Below are 21422 nucleotides of genomic sequence, written 5' to 3' on the forward strand. Positions count from 1 at the left end.
AGTAGGAACTGGAGCCTGTGGAGCTCAGGCACCATTTCTAGCTGGAGTTTCTCAATGGTTCTTGGTGCCTTCTTGGGCAGGTCGACACCTGCAAGTCGTCGTAGGAGAAAAGCCCATGGTGTAACTTTGGTGTAAGCCCAGTTCCTGGCAACTCGCTATTTCAGCTTCTTTGAAAGACTGACTCATATTGTTCTGGTATATTTAAAAGTCTAAAATAAAGAAGTAGTCATCGGAGCACCCGGTTCTGCTTTTATTCAGACAAAAAAAAAAAGAAAAGAAAAAAAAAAATGAATGATGCACGCGGTCGCCGTCGGTCATTTCCTCCTCAGAAGAGACAGAAAATCGTTGCAATGAAATGAGTCAACTGGGAGATGGAAGCAGGGGTTCCTGGAAACGGTAGTGGCCCCCTGTGTAAAGATAACAAGCCAGAGATAAAGCAAATAATTTGCTTTGTGATCATTATTGACTGTGTGGGGCAGTGTTAGGATTCCCAGCTGTGGCATGAAGTGTATGAACCCAGCCTGCAAGCGTGGGATGATCCCTGCTTCCTGCTGCATGTAAACTGGAGGACAGCAGAGGGCATTGAAATGTATGGAAACGTTGGGCTGTTCTTTTCAAAATTAATGTATTTTTTATGTGTGGCATCAAAGTTAGGCTTGGCTTTTTCTTGGTTTCTGAAGCCGTAGGCTGGTTTCAACCCAATGTGGCAATGATACCACAGTTTCATAGACTCCTTTTATCCATTTTCTAGAAAACTGATGGCTTGCTGAAGCACCTCCTTCCTCCCCTGCTTGTGGGAGCATTCGAAGTGTGAACGGCCCCTTTGTCTGCAGTGGAAGGAACACAGATGGGAGGAGGCTGTTTGTGGCTGAAGGTAATTCGGAGTAAGTCTTGATGTTTGGGTGGACCTCAGGGCCAAATCCATTGGGGTTGTGCACTCCATGGCTGGCTGGTGGCACTGATGCCCAGGTGTGAAAAGCCTTTCATTGGCTATGAGAACAAATTAAAGCCACGTCTTCATTTTTACTGATTTCTTATGAGTAAAACACAAACAGATGGAAATCTCACGGGTGCCTTTTGGGACCGTGCTGATCTCCCTGGTGGTTCTCTTCTACTTGGGAACTGCTGGCTCAAGACCTTCATTGAAAGAAAAGAGTGGGGCTAGAGAACTTTAGTTGCCTATTTTGTTGTGTTTGGCCATTTCTGTTGGCATGCCCAGAAAAAAACCAACAACAAAAACCTGCAGTTCTCTTTTTAAAGGTAGCACAGAAGATTGGTGTGAAGACTTCTGAGCATTTTAAGCAGGATGCTAACAGAGCCAGGCTGCTGAAGGTTCAGCCCTCCTGGTTTAATCCAGGGGGGGTGGAAAGAGCTTTATTTCCATTCCATTTCTGCTCTGCTTTCTATAAACGAGCGTTGAACCAAACAGCAAAGAAAAAGCTGAAACACAAAGTTGTGTTTCCCAGCCTCCCAATCGTTAATTTCTCAGCAAATCCCAAGTAATTCTCCACCTCCTGACGTGCCCATTAATGACATATTGCTTCTTGTGTTTGTTGGAAAATGCCTCATATTTTATTGCAGTCCAACTCCAGGATTTGCTCACAGTGCACAGTAAAACACGGTTAAGAGCTTCAGTTTCTGCTTTGATTTATTCTTATATTTGCTTTTGGGCTATTTTGGCATCTTGCAGCTTCCGAGGGGAACCAAATTTTGTTCAAGTTGTGATGACAAACACTCGAGTGTTTCTAACAGCGCTGAGGGAACATGGCCAAAACTGTTAAAACTAACAAACTACCCCCTACAAAAGCCTCTAATCAAACTTCAATTGTTTTATTGTGTTTTTATGATGGCAAAAACACAAAGCTACAAAGCCTACAAGGTCCAGCCAGGAAATGAGTCAAAAATAATGAGTGTCATTAGCACTTTTCAATGATGAAAAAAGCAATATATATATATAATCAAGTCCTTTCACCATTGATTTTCCAGTCTTTATTGAGGAAGCTTCCTAAAAAAAAAACATAATAATAATCATAACTGTGCTGCTTACTCACAATGTAAACTGCAGAATATGTAAGAAGCAATAGATTACATTCTAAGAAATGATTTAAATGTCTTCTTTTTTTTTCTCCTTTCTTTTTTTAAATTTATTTCTGGTTTCAGACTTGATGCAGCTGTGGTTGGAAAGAGGAAACAGGTGCTCCTCAGCTCACAGCCTCCTGATGGACACCCACAAAACTGCAAAATGAACGAGCAGCAACTGCAGGAGCGTGGCTGGAAGGAAGGAATCCTGCAGGATCTGCCCTCAGAGGGAGGAGTTCTCCTTGCAGATCTGCTCCTGCAGATTGTTTGGGGGTGAGGGGTCTTTGTTTTTAATCCATTCCTTGTATCTCTTTGTTAATTTGCCTCCAGCACTTTGGAAAGAATAGCAGAGGAAGACTGAGAGGATGCAAGGGGGAAGGAGGACACACGTGACAACAGACACACACACTCCCTCCTTCCAGACCTGGATGTAAATGAGAAAAGGTTAACGATGCTATCAACATGGCACAGGTCCAAGCTGCAGACAAAGCCAGCAAAATGAAGGTGCCAGTATTCTGAGCCTGCAGCACAGGAAGCACGGAGTCAAGTTGCATTTCTCAAACCAGCATGCAAATTTAACTCCTTGCCCGTGCAGAAGCAGGTCTGGTTTCTCTTTTGGGCCAGGGCAAAAAGAAACATACAGGCATCAAATCTTCTTACTCAGCTACCTAAATAATTGGGAATTAGGACAATAAATGCTTTGTATTTCTGGCCATGAGTACATGAGGGGGAACTTCACTCTCAGGGGAAGAAAAAAATGGAGATGAATAGTAGACAACAGCACAGCCTGGGTTCTTTTTCCTACATCTCTAATGCAAAAAGCTGTAATTAAGGGACAGAGCAGGAGGGGAAGGTATGAGATGTGTATTACACAACACTGTGGTTTAATCCTGGCTGCCAAGATGAGTGAAGCAGAGAAAAGTGTGCAAGAATTTAGGGCAGTGCTGCTTATATGCATGACCCCAGTGCAACACGCTCCTCCTGCAGCATGGCTGCTGTGGCTTGTCCTGTGAAACTGATCAGCAATTTGCTCCTGAACTGAAGGAAGGGATGTGCTTGCAGCTGTGTGCCTGCAGCATGTGAGCTGATACTGCATTTGCCTCCTGTGGCACTGAAACACCAGCAATTTATCAGTGGTTTCATCAGCTGGGTACGTGGCTGCAGGTTCTGCTGCTGCCTCTGTGTGAGCACAGTTATTTAGGAAGCTTTACATAAAGATTTCCAAGATGGGGGGTGTTGCACTCTGCTGTGTACATCAAGTGGGACTGAAGGGATTCAGGGTTCGTTTTCAGCTTCTCACTGATTTCTTATTGAAATCTGTGACAAATCACCTTTCTGTGCTTTTGTTTCTGCTGTTTTTAATCTATGTGTGCCTTTTGCAGAACAGCCATTGGCTCTAACATTGCATACGCAGGACCAGAAAAAAAAACAGTGAGCTCATACCTTTATACAAGCCATTAAATCTGCCAACAGAGAGGCCAGAAGCCCAGCTCTACACTCCATGTGTGACGTGCTGTTTCCAGGAGGTAATACAATCAATTACTTAATTAATGAGGAACTTGCTTTGGTCCTGGTGACGAAGAGCAGCTCGCTCCATGCCAGAACCTCCACGTTTGTGGTATACACCACATCCCAGCTGCCCCACTTCTACCCCAGTGCTCTTCCTACCCCCTCCAGCACCCCCAAAACTTCTTTTTGCTGCAAGAACTCCCCCAAACATACATATACAAACATGTGCCTCATACATACCAGTACACACAGGGCCCCCAGTAACCTCTCCCACTTACACCACTTCCCCCAACAAGCCCCCTCACACCAGTGCCTTCAAGTACCCCCTCTCCCCATACACCAGTCCCCCTAGAAACCACTCTGTCCACATCCCAGTCCCCTCTCTCCCTACACAACAGTACCTTCCATACACCAGTACCCCTACTCCCCTGCACCAGTGCCCCCAGTATCCCCTCTCCCCATATACCAGTCCACCTAGAAACCCTCTCCTCGCACATCAGTTCCCCCAGCACCTCCCTCTCCCCACCAGTTCCCCCAGTTGCCCTTCTCCCCACACCAGTCTCCGCTGTTCCCTCTCCCCACACACACCAGTCCTCCCACTGCCCCTTTCCCCACACACCGGTGACCCCAGTCCTTGTCTCCCCACATCAATTCCTTCAGCCCCCCTCCTCCCTGCACACTCATCCTCCCAGACATTTCTCTCCATACACCAGTGACCCCAGTCCTCCAACTCCACACACACAGCAGTGACCCCAGATTCCTCTTCCCACATCAACCCCTTCAGTGCCCCCTTCCCCACAGACCAGTCCTCCCAGTCCCCTTCTCTCCCCACACACACACCAGTTACCCCAATCCCCCTCTCCCCACACAAACCAGCCCCTTTAGCATCCTTTTCCCCACACACCAGTTTGTCCAGTACCCCTCTCACCCCACAACAGTGACCCCAGACCCCTCACTCCCCACATCAATCCCTTCAATGCCCCCTTCCCCACATATCAGTGACCCCAGTCACTCTCTCCACAGACCAGTCTCTCCAGTACCCCCTCTCACCCCACACCACTGATCCCAATCCTCTTTCACCCCACACCACTGATCCCAATCCCCTCTCTCCCCACACACCACTCCTCCTTTTTCCCACACCAGTACCTCCAGTACCCCCTTCTCCCCACACATCAGTACCCCTTACCCCTCCCCACATCACTACCATTTATACACCAGTGACCCCAGTACTCCCTCTCACCCCGCACCACTGACCCCAGTCCCCTCTCCCTGACCCCACACACACCAGTCCTCGCAGTAACAACTCTCCCCCCACATCAGTCCCCCCCTATACACCAACCCTCCCTCTCCCCATTCCAGCACACCCTTCACCCCATGCACACCAGTGCCCCCTTTTCTCCTCCCCCCGCACTACGTCTCCCAGCGTCCCCCGGTGCGTTGCGGGGCGGAGCGTGGGGCGGTTCCTGGGCGGACCGCTGAACACCGGATCGTCCCCGGCGCTTTTGGGGCTATGGCGATCCCCGGGGGCAGCGGCTCGCTGCGGGGTGACATCAGTGCGTGGGGCCGGGGGAGCAGGGATGGGCTGTGTGGAGGGGAGGAAAGAGGGCGGTTGTTTTGTGTTTTGGGGAGGATTTGGGGTCAGGGAAGGGAGGGGAGCGATGGGGCCCTGATTAACCGTCCTATGGGAGATACTGTACTGCTGGTGGGGCGAGAGGTGATGGCCTTAAGATGTGCCAGGGAGGCACAGGTTGGGTATTAAAGGCAGTTTATTCTCTGAAAGAGGGGTCAGGGGTTGGAACAGGCTGCCCAGGGAGGCGGGGGGATGAGGGGGGGAGGAGGGGGGTGTCACCATCCCTGGAGGTGGTGAAAGATCATGGAGATGTGGCACTGAAGGCATGGGTTGATGGTTGGATTGGGTGATCTTAGTGATCCTTCCAACCCTAAGGATTCTATGAGCCTTTAACTCCACGTGGGAAAGATTTGGATTTGATGGGTGGACCCTTTGGTGGTGATGGGGTTGTGCTTAGAGAGTGGTGGTCAACGCTGTGGTGTCCAGATGGAGATCAGTGATGTGTGTTGTCCTACAGGGTCAGTGCTGGGACTGGGGCTCCTTAATATTTTCATCAAGGACATCAGTGGTGCCATCAGGTGCACCCTCAGCAAGATTGCAGATGACACCAAGCTGTGTTGTGCAGTCAACATGCCTGAGGGATGGGATAGCATCCAGAGAGACCCAGACAGCTCAAGAAGTGCACCCAGGAGAACCTCGTGAGGTTCAATAAATCCAAGTGCAAGGTCTTCCTAAATCTCCCCAAGAAACAGGCTGAATATGCCAAGAGGGAGAGATTTAGATGAGAGATAAGGGGGAAAAAAGTATTTTACAGGAATGGTAATAAAGCACTGGAACAGGTTGCCCAGAAAGTAGGTGGATGCTCCATCCATCCATCAAGGTCAGGGTGGATGGGGCTCTGAGCACTTGATGGAGCTGCAGGTCATTGCAGAGCAGTTGGACTGGATGGCCTTTAAGGGTCGTTTCCCACTCAAACATTTCTATGAAATCATCCTCAAAATTGTATAAACTGAGGCTTCTGCTCATCTCTGCCCTTTCTCTCCCATTCCACAGCTGTGAGTGCTTGCCTTGAAACAGGTTCTACAGAAAGGTAGTTTGGGAGGAGCTGTAGTTTTAAGGTGTCATTTGCCAATTGTTGTTGTCATTGACCTGAAAGCAAGCAGCACCAGACTGCTCCTATGAACCCTGCTTTGGCAGAACACTGAGGTATGTGTCTTTGTAGAGAGGACAAGCTTACCTTACTGAAGGAAGTGTGAAAATAGGTGGGACTGTGCTTTTCCCATCGTTGATATCCCATTTCCAGTGATTTTAGCTGGAGCCAGGAAGGACATTGCTCCTGGTGCTGGTTAGGTGTGAACACAATGGGGTGAATCTAAACCTGCTGGAGGGTTTGTTTGTGGAGGAAAGCTTCAAGCAAATACTGGAAGGGAATGCAGCATTATGAGCAGCCCAATGGAGAGCCCCCAGTGCAAAGCATTGCATGCTGGATTGGGGATACAGTAAGAAATGAGTTTTTAATTCCCATCTCTTTCTTCTTAGGGGTGTGAAACTATATAATCTTTAAGGTCTTTTCCAACCCAAGCCAATCTGTATTTGTGAATCTACGAGCCTGTTTTCCCATTCCAGCAGAGCTGCTTTTCTCCAGCGCAGAATCTCCTCTGCACGTGGATTTAAAAATAATAATAATAATAATAAATCATTTCTCTTTTTTTTCCTCTGTAGGCTTCTGGGTTGATCGAACCCCGGTTCACGAAGCAGCCAGGCAGGGAGAAATCCTTCAGCTGCAGCAGCTGATAGAGAACGGAGCCTGCGTCAACGCCGTCACCTACGACTCCATCACCCCCCTGCACGAGGCGAGCCTGCGAGGGCAGACGCAGTGTGTCAAACTCCTCTTGGCTGCAGGGGCCCAAGTGAGTGCTCAGTTGTGATCCACGTGGAAACCAAGCCACCATGCTGTAGATGGGCACTTGCTGTACTTGATGATCTTTGTAGATCTCTTCCAGCTTGGGCTGTTCTGTGATTATATGGTCCGTGCTGTAGCTACGCTCTCACCTTGCACTGAGATCAAAAGGAGCCCCAAGTACTGTTGTAAGATGATGTCCACAGAATTGTAGAATCATTTGAGTTTGAAAGGACCCTTAAAGATTATCCAGTCCAACTCTCCTGCAGTAAGCAAGGCCACCTACAGCTCAATCAGGCTGCTCAGAGCCAGGTTTTGTCCTAACCTAGAAAAACAGTGCCTTAAAGTCCACTTTGTTTTGATGTCTGATTTTATTTCAGGGGTCTGGATTCACTCCATCTGGCTCTGAACATTTTGTTGGTATATTAAGAATTGTGAATGCTCTCTCCCTGGTAGCATTCAAAGCCAGGCTGGGTGGAATTTTAAGCAACCTGGTCGAAGAGAGACTTTGAGCAACCTGATCTAAGAGGGAGGTGTCCCTGCCTATAGCAGGGGGGCTGAAACTTGGTCTTAAAGGACCCTTCCAAATGAAAACATCCTGTGATTTTTGTGAAGAGGCAGCCTGAGTCATCCTGGGCTTTCCTGATAGTCAGCAAAGGGAGGCACACCTCTTCAGAGGGTATTGGAACTTGTGGGAGATTTAAACAACCACCTGGAGATTGTTCTCTCCCCCACTCTCCATGCTGACTATTGGCAGAGCCTGGGGTAATCTAATTGAGAGGACTCAAGTACCTAAAGCCAGCTGGGATGAGTCAGGGTTCAGAGAGCTGGTGGATGGCCCGTCATTGGAGATGCTGAAGGTCAGGCTGGATGGGGTTCTGAGCACCTCATCGAGCTCTAGGTGTCCCTGTTCATTGCAGGGAAGTTGGACTAGGTGACCTTTCAGGGTTCCTTCCAACTCAAACGATTCTGTCATCATAAGGCTAAGAGTGGAGTGGGGAACATGATTGGATTTAGGCTTAAGTTTCTTCTCTTCTTACTTTAGTTTTATTACACAGAAAAGAATCTGCTGAAACAGTCTTCAGTGGATTGTGACATCTCACACGCTGAGGTTGGCTGTCCTCAGAGTGAACCTGGTGAAACTGATCACGTGTGTGTGCTGTGCTCCTCATTGCACATTCAGCCCATCACAAAGCAGGACTTTGCACTGGCACAGACAAGGAGTACTTGTACATCGTGCTGTGCTGGCTCAGCTGCAGCACTGGTAATGGTCAACAGGAGAGCAACAGGGAAGCATTAGGAGAGAGGGAACATCCTAAACTGTGGTAGCTGTTTTTTACATCCCTGGAAGTGTTCAGGATGTCCCTGGGCTGCCTGATCTATTGGCTAGGAACCCTGTGCATGGCAGGAGGTTGGAGCTTGATGGTCTTCTTCAACTCTTTGGAAGGGTAGATAACAGCAGGACAAGGGGAAATGGTTTGAAATTGAAGGAGGGGAGATTTAGGTTGGATGTCAGGGGCAAATTCTTCACAAAGAGAGTGGTGAGGTGCTGGAACAGCTGCCCAGAGAGGCTGTGATGCCCCGTCCATCCCTGGAGGTGTTCAATGCCAGGTTGGATGGGGCCTTGGGCAGCCTGGTCTGGTATTAAATGGAGAGGTTGGTGGCCCTGCATGTGGCAGTGGGGTTGGAGATTCATGATCCTTGAGGTTCCTTCCAACCCTGGCCATTCTGTGATGATTCTATGATATGATGACTCTTCCAACCTAAGCCATTCTATGATTCTGTGACGTTAACACACCCTGGGAGCTATAGAAACAGCACCAGCCAGGATGCTGGGAGTGTCAACAACTATTTCCTGAGCTCAGGACAGTGCTAGGGGTAATAACATTAAAAATGTAGTCAAGAGGGTGCTCCTCCACAGCAGCTCACGTAAGGTGAGCATGTAACATTTGCCCAGGGAGGTTGTGGGTGCCCCATCCCTGGAAGCATTCAAGGCCAGGCTGGATGTGGCTCTGAGCAGCCTGGTCTGGTGGTTGGTGACCCTGCACACAGCAGGGGGGTTGAAACTGGATGATGATTGCAGTCCTTTTCAACCCAGGCCATTCTATGATTCTATGATTTCTTCTTCCTTGGAGGTGGATGCCAGGAATATTGATGGCAGCACTCCACTCTGTGATGCCTGTGCCTCAGGGAGCATTGAGTGTGTGAAAGTGCTGCTGTCCCATGGTGCCAAAGTGAACCCTCCCCTGTACACAGCATCCCCTCTTCATGAAGCCTGCATGAACGGTAAGCTGGCATGGTTTTATCCTTGCACAGTTATTTGCAGCTTGGAAAATGAACTCAGAATGCAAAGCACAGTGGTGCTGGGGGAATAAAGCAGCCCCTTGTGTTGGGTGCTTTATTCCCACGTGACGGGCAGGGGATCAGATCTTAGGCAGATAAAACACCATCTTCTCAAGAGAGGAAAACTGCAGCAGCCATTGTAAATTGTCAGCTCCTGCTTCATTTTCTCCTGTTGAGCCTTTTTCCTAAGACTGTGCTGCTGAGTGCCTTAAGTCACATGGAAAAATGAAGGCTGTTGTGGTCTCGAAGGTGATCTCATCCACCCTGGGCTAATTCAGCCATGCAACCAATTCTGCAAACCACAGGCTGCTTAGTGCCAGCCCTCGGAATCACGTTGGTTTGATCATTAGCTCTAGCTTAATGCTGTGCAGATGTAGCTGTTTCTTGTGCCCTTTTTCTCAGCCTCTGTCCTATGGTATAGCATCTGGCTCACAAGTGTTTCTATTTTGCACCCATCGCCTCAAATATTAAACAAGCTGCTCCTGCCTCAAGCTGATCTCATCCATTTGAGCTGGATTCTTCCTTTTGACTCAGATCTTCTATTTCTAAAGGCAGCTCAGATTGTGTGCAACTCCTCATAGACGTCGGTGCCAACTTGGAGGCTCACGACTGCCATTTTGGGACACCCCTACACGTGGCCTGTGCCCGGGAGCATCTGGACTGTGTGAAGTTGCTGCTTAAGGCAGGTAGGGCAGCTGTGGGCTTTGTTTTGGGCTGACTGTGTGCAGCATTTCCCTTTTGGTGCCCCACTATGACGCTCTTGCCCAAGAGCTTATTCATTCCCAGCATGGCAAAGATGGTAAAGGAGGAAAGTTTGGCATTCAGTCGGGCAAAGCTTCATTCCATTCTCCTTTTTTCAATGAAAATCAGCACCCCTGTAGCCCCCTGGAACAACATTTCAGTGATAGCAGCTAGAATACACACTTTCAGTTTTGTTGACACAGTCGTATGGCCTTGCATAAATCTTAGAGAGAGATGTCAGGGTTTGATGTTGTGCAAGAAAGCAGAGATGAGGTCACCTCATGCCTCTGGGAGATCTGCTTAGTGTTATACCTAGGTGAGTTTGCTGGATTTCAAGTCAGCATTACACAACTCCAGATTTCATTTTCATGCTGCTCACTTGGAACTGGGCTTCTTGTATTTGCCCGTGCTTACCATGAAGTGATTTGACCCAGGGAGGATTTGGCTTTTTCAGTGTTAGTTGTCTAGAACTTCTGTAGCTAAGCCAATCTGTTTTCTATCCCTCCAGCTCCTTGTTTTGGGCACCCACCTTCAGATTGGACTGACTGATTCCCCAGAAAAGACTTGATCCTGCAGTAGTGTCTGATGGCAAGCTTCTACATCCAGTGCTTAACAAGGACATCACTGTTTGTGTGTGAGCACTCCACTGGGGTGACTGGGAATGGCTTCAGGCAGCATAGGTTCAGGAAGCACTTTTGAACTTCACACTTAGCAGTTTATTTACTCAGTAACATTGACTAAAATCCTTTCTCTACAAAGAAAACGAAGCCAGAGAAGAAAACTCATGCACTGGCAGCACTGAGAACTTGTTCAGCAGTATGGTTTCCTGTTTGTAGTGTTTGGTTTGGATCTCTTTCTAGCCACTCATACTTGTGTTAATAGGATTTTGTTCCCTACTTAAAACCACTCCTTAACATTTGGGTCAAATGAGGCTTTCATAAACAGGTTTGTTTTCCTTTCTGGTCTCAGGGGCGAATGTGAATGCTGCTAAACTCCACGAGACAGCCCTCCACCATGCAGCAAAAGTGAAGAACGTGGATCTGGTGGAGATGCTGATTGAGTTTGGAGGAAATATCTACGCAAGAGACAACAGAGGAAAGAAGCCATCAGATTACACCCTGAGAAGCAGTCCCACAGCAAAATGCTTTGAGTACTATGAAAGTGAGTGAAATGTGATCCCTTGCCCTGGGAATTCAGTGGCTGCCAGTGCTATTGCACTAAAAGTACAAGGTTTTGCACTTGGGCTGGAGGAATCCCAGGCATCCCTACGGACTGGGAGGAGCAGTCCTTGAGAGCAGCCCTGCAGGGGAGGACCTGGGGGTCCTGGTGGGTGGAAAACTGAATGTGAGCCAGCAGTGTGCTCTTACAGCTCAGAAAGCAAATGGGATCCAGGGCTCCATCAGCAGAGGGGTGGCAGCAGGGACAGGAGGGCATTGTCCCTCTCTGCTCTGCCCTCCTGAGGCCCCATCTGCAGCACTGCGTCCAGGTGTGGGGCCTCCAGTGCAAGAAAGACAGGGAGCTGTTGGAGAGGGGCCAGAGGAGCCACAGAGATGAGCAGAGGGCTGCAGCACATCCTGCAAAGACAGGCTGGGCTTGTTGAGCATGGAGAAGAGGAGGCTGTGGGGTGACCTCACTGCAGCCTTCAGTACCTAAAGGGAGCCTACAAACAGGAGAGGAGTCAACTATGAGATAACAACAGGACAAGAGGAAATGGTTTGAAGTTGAAGGAGGGAAGATTTAGGTTGGATATCAGGGGCAAGTTCTTTACAGAGAGTGGTGAGGAGCTTTGGAGCAGGCTGCCCAGAGAGGCTGTGGATGCAATCCTTTTTGTAGTGAGCACCTTAAGACTGATGATTCTCTTATAGGAGTCTCTCTGAATTGCTCTCGGGTTGCAGCAAAGCGTGCTGTTCTGGCTGCAGCTGATCTGGGTAAAGAGGCTGAGCTCTACAGTGCCATAAATAATTGTTATACCTTGTTAGAGTTTACTGCCCTGACAACTCAGCTGGCAGAACTGCCTGTCTAGCTGCTTTTTAACACATATTGTTGTAACAGTACTGTGACAACTCTAATAGTATTATTTTTTTGCAGCTTGCATCATTAAATTCAGGACAGATGGTGATCTTGGATGCTGCTGGTTATTGAGGATGTGATTGTAGGGACAGCAGCTGCTTAGCTCCATCCAGAGCAAAGTGCCTGATCATAACCATGCACGTGCATGCAGGCATCGACGTCTGGGGTGGAGGCTGCAGATTGGGGCTGTCTGGGAGGGGATCAAACACTTTATTGGAGCTCTGAGCAGAGCAGACAGTCGATGTAGCCCTCAGGTGGAGAAGCAAAGCAGTAAAGCAGTGCTGGAAGTAGGTTTTATTCCTACGTGTGCCATTGCTGAGGCTCACTGCAATCTGAGGGCAATCTGAGTCTTGCATGGCACCTGTGGACCACAGCAGATGATTCAGTGCATGCACAGATGGACACTCAGCCATCTGCTGAGCTGCAGCATTAACTTTGTGTCCTCTTTTCTCCGTTTAGAAACACCTCTGAGTCTGTCACAGCTCTGCAGAGTAACGGTGAGGAGGGCTGCTGGGCAGCGAGCGCTGGAGAAGATTGCCAAACTCAACATCCCTCAGAGGTTAATCCAGTACCTGTCCTACAACTGACAGGCACCAAGGTGGCTGGGAAGGACACTGACTGCACAACATGAAGTATCCATCTCTTTCTCTTCTACCTCCCCACAAGAAATGAGTTTTAATTTAAGCAAACTGGTGTAAATAGTATTTATGAGGCAGCGTTTCCCATCCCTTCCTCTTCTCTGTGAGGAATTGTTTGAGCACAGACAACCTTAGGCAAGGTGTAGTGCTGCTCTGGAGCTGCAGCCTCTCCCAGGGTGTTCTGTTTGACTGTCGCTGCATTTCAGGCTGTAGTGCTTGCTCTGTGCATGGGATTTATCTTGCCTAATTTTAGCTGTCTCCAACCTAAACACATCTCTGTACGATCCAGCCAGACTCCCTTTGCAGGCAGTGGAGAGAAATAGATACTTCCAGAGCATGATTCATCCCTCCTGTTTTAGATGCCTGTGTTTGGATGATACACAGCTTCTTTGGGACACCTGTTCCCACTGCCTGCAAAGGGATTTGGAGGTGATAGTCTGCTTATGGATGTGCGTGTCTCTGAATTGGGAACACTGGAGCCCACCTTTCTGTTAACTGGAGTGATAACTGTCAGTGCCAAGTAACAAGTCCTGAGTGACCTGTGTGCTCCAGCTGGAGGCAAATGAAGTCCCCAGTCCTTGCTGAAGGTGAGCCAGCTTGCACTGTCATGTTCCTATAGGATGTCTTTATGTCTCCCCTTGAAGCCCAAGCAGGAGACAGGTCTGTCTGCATGTCCCAGGAAGAGCTTTCTTCCAGACAGCTGGTCCCAAAGAATATTTTCCACTTTCACTGAGCCACTGCGACCTATTTGTTGCTTTGAAGTGCAATAAGAGGCAGATGTGTTGCCCAGTGTTGCCCAAAGTACAGAGCTCTGTATGGCAAGGGCACATCCCTTAAGCAGTGGTACACCTAATCCCTGTGGCATTGACCCACATGTGAGAGGCAATAGTAGGGCCCTGCCCTGGGATTTGGGATTTTTTTCCCTTCTGAGTTTGTCTCTTGGTTCTGGAACCTCATGGAGGTTGGCAGCAGGAGTGCTGTGCTGCTGAGTGTTGTGCTCGAGTCTCTTGGCTCCAGCAGGTGCTTTGCAGCTTTGTACTTGGATGATTTAAACCTCCAGGGTGACATTTATATGAGCAGAGCCAAAATTGTCATCTTCCTTCCAGATGAGACGTTCCATACCACAGGGTGAAAGGGATGGAGCTCTCTGGCAGCAGGTCCTTAGCGCTGTGATGAGAGCAAATTCCTCTTCTAAATAACAGTAAAGGTCAAGAAATCCTCTGACTGACGTGGGATCAAGAGAACTCAGGGCTCTCAACATCCTTCATGCTGTGCAGGATGAATGGTAGCTTGCCTTCTGTCTGCAGCTACCATGACAGGGCAAAATAGCACAAGCACAGAGTTCAAGAGCTGAAATGGAACTGAATGCACTTTAATGATGACCAGCAAATTATTATTTTTTAGATTTTTTTTTGGTTATGCCCATCCCCACACACCCATTTGTTGCTTTTTTTTTTTTTTCTTCTTTTTTTTTGCAATGTGATACCGTGCAGAACTGGGACAGGAAACCTTCTGAGACTGTGCTTTTTATGGGATTATCTGTTTATTATTCTATCCAGAGTTTTATGTTTGCCACAGAAGAAATGTGAAGTTGCCAAGAAGCTCAGGGAAGCTCTGGAGCGGAGTTCACCCCTGTGGTTGTTAAGATAAAGGTTTTGTATTATATCTTTCAACACAAGCTTCCTCTGCCTCAAATGCTTGTCCTTACAGGTAAATCTGTATTAGGAAAGCACCCACCTTTCAGTATTCTGGGATGAAAACCCTTCCTCTTGATTCCAACTCAAATCCCTCACTGCTTTTTTAACGTAGCTTAAGCTGGTGAAGTGGTGAGATGGTAAAATCCAAGCTTCCAGTGTACAAAAGGCTCCTGGAACAGCCAAGAATAAAATGACCAGTTCCTTTTTCTGTCATCTTCATTTTTTTTCCTCCACAGTAAGTTTGTGAAGTTTGGTTTTAAGAGACCCTGATGATGGATGCAGACCTGAGACCACGGTGATGCTCTTAATCTTTTATCCATCCTATCCAGCCTTCAGTTCCTTAAATCCTGCAGGGATTTCTCAGCTGGCTGTGAGACATCTTCTGAGCCATTGCATTTTACAGCTCAAAGACAAAGTAAATGCAAGGTTAAACCAATGCAAAGTTTTGGCTTCTGTTAATATGTTGGACTGCAATTTTTGGGGGCATTTCCTGCAGGAGTAACAGAGTCACCCTGGCTGCAGGTATAGATTTCCTAGACAGCTGGAAATCTCTGCAGCAACCCCAAATTAAAATGAAAATCAGAAGCTTTGAAGGTAGTGTTGCCCTAAAGTGGGCATCTAAGCTAGATGAGAGGGGTAATGTTTATATTGCAGTCTGTTCTGACCTACAAATTGCCATCCTCAGTGCTCTGCTTTTGCTGATCCATCCCCAGAGCATTGCTGCACAGCTCTGCTTGATGTGAGACACATGTGGACGACTTGGAATCACCCACAAGACTTCATGGAGAGCATAGATGTGGCACACTGTCCCATCAAGTTGTCCTGCTGTCTCATGTAGCATCACACTGCAGGTAATGAATTGCCAGCTGCTCTGGGAGCTGTGATGATGCTTTTAACCCTCTTTGGCAGCATCAGTGTAAGGGGCTTGGATGGGCTCCTCTGGTTATTTTTGCACTGTTTCTCTTACATGTCTAAGAAAGAAGGGCCCAAGGTGGCCTTATGTGCTGCAAGCTGTATGCATCTCATCTGTGTGACTTAGAATCATTAAGGTTGGAGAAGACAGCTAAGATAATCAAGTCCAACCATCAACCCATCCCCTCCGTGCCACATGTCCCTCCGTGCCACATCTGCTCTTCTCTTGCTCTTCCCAACTGGCAGGACCAACAGGGGCTGGAAAACTTGGACTGTCCCCAAACCTCAATTCACACTGAGTTTATAGGGACTGGCCAGTGCTGCTTTCGGTACCTATGGGTTGGCAAAGAGTTTGGGGAGTGCTGAAAAGGAAGGAGGTGGTCTGAATCTCAGTTCTGTGCAACTCCTCAGCTGGCTCTGCTGGGGCTACACCCTTTGCTTTTATTTTTATGTCAGTTCTGGCTGTAATTTGAGTTCTTTCACTCTTTAATCTGAATGTCAAATCAAGGCTTGAACCCAACGCAAACAAACCCAAACACTCCAGGTCTGTGCTGCTTTCAGCCATGCCCTTCCTGGGCTCCCAGAGCCAAGGAAGAACCCAAGCCCCAAACTGCACCTCCAGTTTACCATTTCAATCCTCTTCCTCTCTCCTGCGGGTTTCTCCTTCCTGCCTTCTACCTCTGTTACGCTTCCAGTGCTCCAAAATAGCCCTGCTTCCGCCCAGTATTTGGAGGAGTCCAGGTGCAAACAGCACACTGCTGTTCCTGATGCTTGCTGCTTGCTCTCCAGCGGGGAACTCGATCGTAGCAGCTTCCCACCAACTTTATGAAGTTAATCCAGAAAAAACAAGGTGTGACTCAAGCTGGTGCCTTGGAAGAAAACCTTATGGCTCCAAAGAATTAACTCCTTGTACTGCACACAACCATTGCTTTGCCTGGAAGAAGTGGGGGGGATTCTTCTTCCTCCCCCTGCATGAATGAAGGAATTGTGCTCAGAGTTGCAGGGAAAACGTTGTAGATTCTCAGCTTAAAGAATCATAGAGTCATAGAATCACAGAATAGTTGAATGTTACTCTTGTAGATCATAGAGTCCGTGGGTGGGGAGTGGAAGAGCACAAACACAGTTTCTTCATTTTTTATTTAATGTCTTCAGGGCGCTTCACGCATTCAAAGCCCAAATCTCAGCAGCAGCAAACAAAGCCCTTCAGTGTCCTTTGGATGTGCATTGCACCATGCTCTAAGCAAGCACGGGCATGAAATACGCCTTCTACCTCTTCATTAAAAAAAAAAATAAACATGACAGAATACTGAAGATCTCCAGCATTTACCTGAGCTTTCTCACACCCAATTCATCGCCTACCTCTGTCGTGTAAAGGGAAAAAGTGATTTTGCAGCTGCCTGCAAGAAGATGGCGCCTGTCCATAGGCATAAGCTGAGGTTTCCTGCACAGCCATTAAAATGCCTTTTAACGATGTAGTGATGGTAATGTTGAGTCATAGAATAGCTGGGGTTGGAAGGAGGGTGCACACGATCCCACCGTCTGTGTCACTGATAAAGATGAGCACAGATCCCAAGATGGACCCCTGGGGGACACCACTCGTCACCAGCTCCACCTGGACACGGAGACATTGACCACAGCCCTTTGGCTACGACCATCCAACCAGCTCTTTATCCGCCCTTCAAAACCAAATCTCTCCCGTTCGGAAATAAGGATGTGGTACAGGACCGTGTCAAAGGCTTTACACAAGTGTTTGGAGGAGAAAAAAGGGAAATGAGTGAAAGCTGTGCAAGCCTGGATGGCCCTTGTGTAATGGGCAAGGAGAGGATAGATGGGCCCTCCTGATGCCATGGGAAGAAAAGATGGAAAAAGCCCCAAATCTCCCCCTGTTCTGGAGGCCTCCCAGCATGAAGTGGTGGTGGTTGAGCTCACAGCATGATTTATTTCCCATTAAATGCCCCAATGGTGCAGGGATGGAGCCTGGAGCAGCACCAGTAGTGGCCACTTCCCCAACTCCATTAACTCTTGCAGGATTTCTTGCACAGAGCTACTTTTTTTTTTGGCTGATAAAGCCAAATCCCAGCGTATTCCCTTGGTGCCTAACACGGGCGACATTCACCCTTGAAGTGGTGAAACTTCTTGTCCCCTCTTCAGGTCCCACATTCTCTTTCCTGATCCAACTTGTCCCATCTTCAGGTCCCATAAGGATAACACTTGGCTTAGGTTGGAAGGGACCTTAGAGATCATCAGGGATGTGGTTTAGTGGGCAAATATTGGTGGTAGGTAGATGGTTGGACTGGGTAATCTAGGAGGTCTTTTCCAGCCTTGGTGTTTCTGTGATTCTATTCTATGAACTCAACCCAGTTCCTGTGGGCACCCCTCTCCCTGCCAGCTTGGAGCTGCACAAAAGGACTTTTCCCCACTTGTTAGCACTCCCATTTTCTACAACGTTCCTTTTCTGCAGCCTCATTCTTTCACATCCTCCTTTTTTCACATCCTTTGGAAGTGCTCAGCACAGTTCCCCATTCCTTCTGCACTGGAGATGGAGCTGCAGGGTTGTTCCTCACCATTTACTTGTTGTGTTTTTACAACCCCGTGGTTGAAATGTTATCTAAATGCCTCTTTTGATAGAATGAATATCTGGGGGGAGTTTGGGTCTGATACAGCAGCACCAGAGCTGAAGCACCTCCCAACTCCCGCTCCCTTGGTTGAAGATGCTGGGAGGTTTTGGGGTTGCTTATATCCCATCGTTTTAAAGAGAAAAAAAAAAACAGTCCCCCCATTTTAGAGATAAATTGTCCAGTGCCACAGGATGCAGGAAAATGGGGACACAGTGAAGAGGGGTGTTGGGCTGTCAGCCTCTCACCACTGCAGGGAGTCCCTATGGGATTTTTGGGGGAGAGGTGACCCTCAGCTCACATCAGGGCAGGAATGAGATCCCTCAGTTGCCCAGGTCCTATTCCAAGGGATCCTCTGGGTCCTATTCCATGGGGTGGGTCCTATTCCATGGGGTCCTCCATTGTAGGTGGCCCATCCGAGATGAACCCCTGGGTCTTACCCAGCTGATCCCTCAAGCTCCATCGCATGTCATTCCCCATTTGCCACCCCATATGAACCCCCAGATCCTATCTTAAGCAATCCCATAAGCCCCGTCCTGGAGGATACCCATCCCAGCTGTACCACTCCACGTAATCAGCCAGGCTTCCTCCTGTCACATCCCATTGGATCTCAAATCCCCTCTTAGATCATCCCCCAGGTCTTATCCCAAGGGATCCCCCAGCTCCCATCCTAGATGATCCCCCACCAAGCAACCACACCACGTGATTCCAACGTCCTACCCTAAGTGATCCCCATCCAGGTTCCATGTTAAAGGGTTTACCAGATCCTCTCCCAAAGGATCCTAGATCTCCCAACAGCCATTCCTACTGACCCCCCAAGTCCCACTTCGCTGCCCTTGAATGATCCTTAGTGTTGGCAATGGAAAAACCTCACCATGCTTCCATGAGTTCAAATTAGAGGAAAAATGGGGAAAACGGGCATTTTCCACGGGATGAAAATTGATGATGAGAATGCAGGGCCAACGTTCCTGGCTGTGGTCCATCCTCCCTTTAAAGGCTATCATTAAGAAAAACAGCTCAGGATGATCAGTGCGAAAACTCGCTGGTAATTAAACAACCCCAGAATAGAAGGAGAAAAGGTCAGCCCTAAAAATACAGCGCACAGTTTTGTCTCTGAAGCATTCATAAATAACCACATTTTTCAGGAAGGTCTAATTTTAGGCACTTTGGATACCACAGCCTGCTGTGACCCCTTGGCTTATCTCGATGGTGTTGGATTGGTTTCTTTTTTTTTGGGGGGGGTTGATTTTGCCTCTTTTCATGTTTTCTGTTTCTTGTGTGTGTGAGCAAGAGGGGAGCTTGTGGTGAAAGCATCAGCGTTGGTGCTGCTGGGTTGGGGTGGAGTGAGCGTGGGTGCGCTCAGCGCTGACATAGCCCTCCCAGCATGCAGGTTCCTGTCTGCTTTTCCCAACGCTGGGAAAACATTTGGGGTTGCCAAAAAAAAGTTGAGATCCTTCTGTTTGGTTGTGCATACCCAAAACTGCTGTTTCCCATTCGGAATGATTTCATCGTGCTCTCACCACTGCTCTGCTTGCTTGGTAGCGGTGGAGCATTGATAAGACCTGCTGCAATTAATTCTCTTTCCAAATCCTACATACAGAGAAAGGAAATCCTCCCAGCCCAAGGGCGGGAGAGTTGCTGCAGTGGAGTTTCACCTGCTTTGTGGGGAAACTGAGTCAAGGCAGCATCGTGGGGTGGATTAAGATAATTCTGTCCTGCCTTGTTTGAAACAGGGGTCTACCAACCCTCCTCTTGGGATGGGGAGGGAGATAAAAGAGCCCTCAATGCCCTTCCTTTGGGAGAAGCCAGAACATGGGTTCAGCCAACAGATTCCAAAAGGGATGGGATTATGGGATGGGGATGGCCACAACCCAGGAACTGAGTGCTGAGCAGCCCTGGGAGCATTTTTCCATCTTTCGGGGTGAAAAAACAGAGAGAAGAGGGATGGGGGCGATTCTGTTCCCATCCCCATCCCTGTCACCTCATCAGGGCAGTGTCTTTTTTGAGGGTGTTTCTTAGCAGTGGTTTCAAAGCGAAGCAGAAGGAAGCACTGGTAGACAAGGGGAGACATTTTATTGGACTCGGCATGTTTCTCGTGGATGCACAATGACCACTGTCACCTCTGGGAACACAAGAGGTACATCTTGAGGGTGGAAGCAGGAGGGTCCCCCCCCCCAGTGTCTATCATCATGCCAAGCTGTCGTGACCCAAGCCCTCTCCTGCATCCAACACAGACGTAGGTTGGCGATGCTCCAGTTGGGATAAAAGATCATTTTTCAGCCCAGGATGGCAGAGAGAAGGCAGTAGGGGATGGAGGGGCTGGGGGCAGCCATGGTCTCTGTTTTCCCTATGAAAAAAAAAAAAAAAGAAGGAAAAATTTTTAAAAAGCACCTTAAACATTGATTTTTCCAACCGCCAACCATCAGCAGCAACGCAGGAGGTGGTCAGGGGTGGGGAATGAGACATTTGTGGTGCCGCTGCAATTGATTCCATGGCTTTCAGAGCACGTGGGGCCGGGCACGAGTTACCTGCGGGCTGGGGACGAAGCTCACTTCTCCGTCATCATCCTCACAAACTCCTCGTAGTTGACCTGCCCGTCGTTGTTGCAATCTGCCTCCTTGATCATCTCGTCCACCTCCTCGTCCGTCAGCTTCTCTCCCAGGTTGGTCATGACGTGCCGCAGCTCCGCCGCGCTGATGTAACCGTTGCCGTCCTTGTCGAAGACGCGGAAAGCTTCGCGGATCTCCTCCTCGCTGTCCGAGTCCCTCATCTTCCTCGCCATCAGCGAGAGGAACTCGGGGAAATCAATGGTGCCGCTGCCGTCCGCGTCCACCTCTCCCACCATGTCCTGCAGCTCCGCCTCGGTGGGGTTCTGCCCCAGTGAGCGCATGACGGTGCCCAGCTCCTTTGTGGTGATGCAGCCGTCGCCGTCGCGATCGAAAAGGGAAAAAGCCTCCTTGAATTCGGCGATCTGCTCCTCCGACAGCCGCTCGGCCATGGCGTCCCGCGCTCTCTGCTCGCACACGGCTTTGCCCCAGCACGCAGCGCTGGCGGGGAGGTGTGGATGGGGCCTCCTCCTTCCTGTTCTCCCACTCCTGGAGCCTCCTCCTTCTCCTGGGGCCTCCTCCCTTCTGTCCTCCCTTTCCCGGAGGAGGAGCAGGAGGAGCTGGGGCATGCAGGAGGTTTCCTGCTCCTTGCTCGTGCAGGTCCAGGCAGAACCCAGCTGTGATGCACTCCTTGTGCTCCTTGCTGATGGGAACCTGAGTCAGCCATGACACCTTGTCTGGGCTCCCCGAGCACGGCTGCGTGGCCCCAGGGAGCTGACGCGGCCGTACATAGGTGAGTTTT

At 48.9% G+C, this 21422-nt stretch overlaps 2 protein-coding genes across 2 annotated transcripts; one reads left to right on the forward strand and one right to left on the reverse strand.

Annotated features, from left to right (window-relative positions):
• Nucleotides 1–5056: 5056 nt before the first annotated feature.
• ASB13 (ankyrin repeat and SOCS box containing 13) lies at nt 5057–14766 on the forward strand. Its single transcript, XM_042815560.1, has 6 exons — nt 5057–5141; nt 6881–7068; nt 9194–9344; nt 9953–10087; nt 11112–11303; nt 12672–14766. Exons 1-6 carry the CDS (start codon nt 5099–5101, stop codon nt 12797–12799), a joined length of 837 nt encoding a protein of 278 aa, XP_042671494.1. The 5' UTR covers nt 5057–5098; the 3' UTR covers nt 12800–14766.
• A 5486-nt stretch (nt 14767–20252) lies between these two features.
• Nucleotides 20253–21094, reverse strand: LOC122158685 (calmodulin, striated muscle). The gene is made up of 2 exons (XM_042815561.1): nt 20603–21094; nt 20253–20421 (listed from the first exon to the last, which is right to left on the reverse strand). Exon 1 carries the CDS (start codon nt 21070–21072, stop codon nt 20623–20625), a length of 450 nt encoding a protein of 149 aa, XP_042671495.1. The 5' UTR covers nt 21073–21094; the 3' UTR covers nt 20253–20421; nt 20603–20622.
• Between the last annotated feature and the right edge of the window lie 328 nt (nt 21095–21422).

Source organism: Centrocercus urophasianus, unplaced genomic scaffold, assembly GCF_019232065.1.
Source record: "Centrocercus urophasianus isolate 14NV4802_14NV808 unplaced genomic scaffold, USGS_Curo_1.0 seq_15, whole genome shotgun sequence".
Taxonomy (NCBI): domain Eukaryota; kingdom Metazoa; phylum Chordata; class Aves; order Galliformes; family Phasianidae; genus Centrocercus; species Centrocercus urophasianus.

Bases quoted from the DNA above. Each gene is read 5' to 3' on its own strand.
- ASB13 (XM_042815560.1), top strand. From the start codon at position 5,099: ATGGCGATCCCCGGGGGCAGCGGCTCGCTGCGGGGTGACATCA. The intron at 5,142-6,880 runs GTGCGTGGGGCC...TTTCCTCTGTAG, and splicing joins CTCGCTGCGGGGTGACATCA to GCTTCTGGGTTGATCGAACC. The intron at 7,069-9,193 runs GTGAGTGCTCAG...TCTTCCTTGGAG, and splicing joins TCTTGGCTGCAGGGGCCCAA to GTGGATGCCAGGAATATTGA.
- LOC122158685 (XM_042815561.1), bottom strand. From the start codon at position 21,072: ATGGCCGAGCGGCTGTCGGAGGAGCAGATCGCCGAATTCAAGGAGGCT.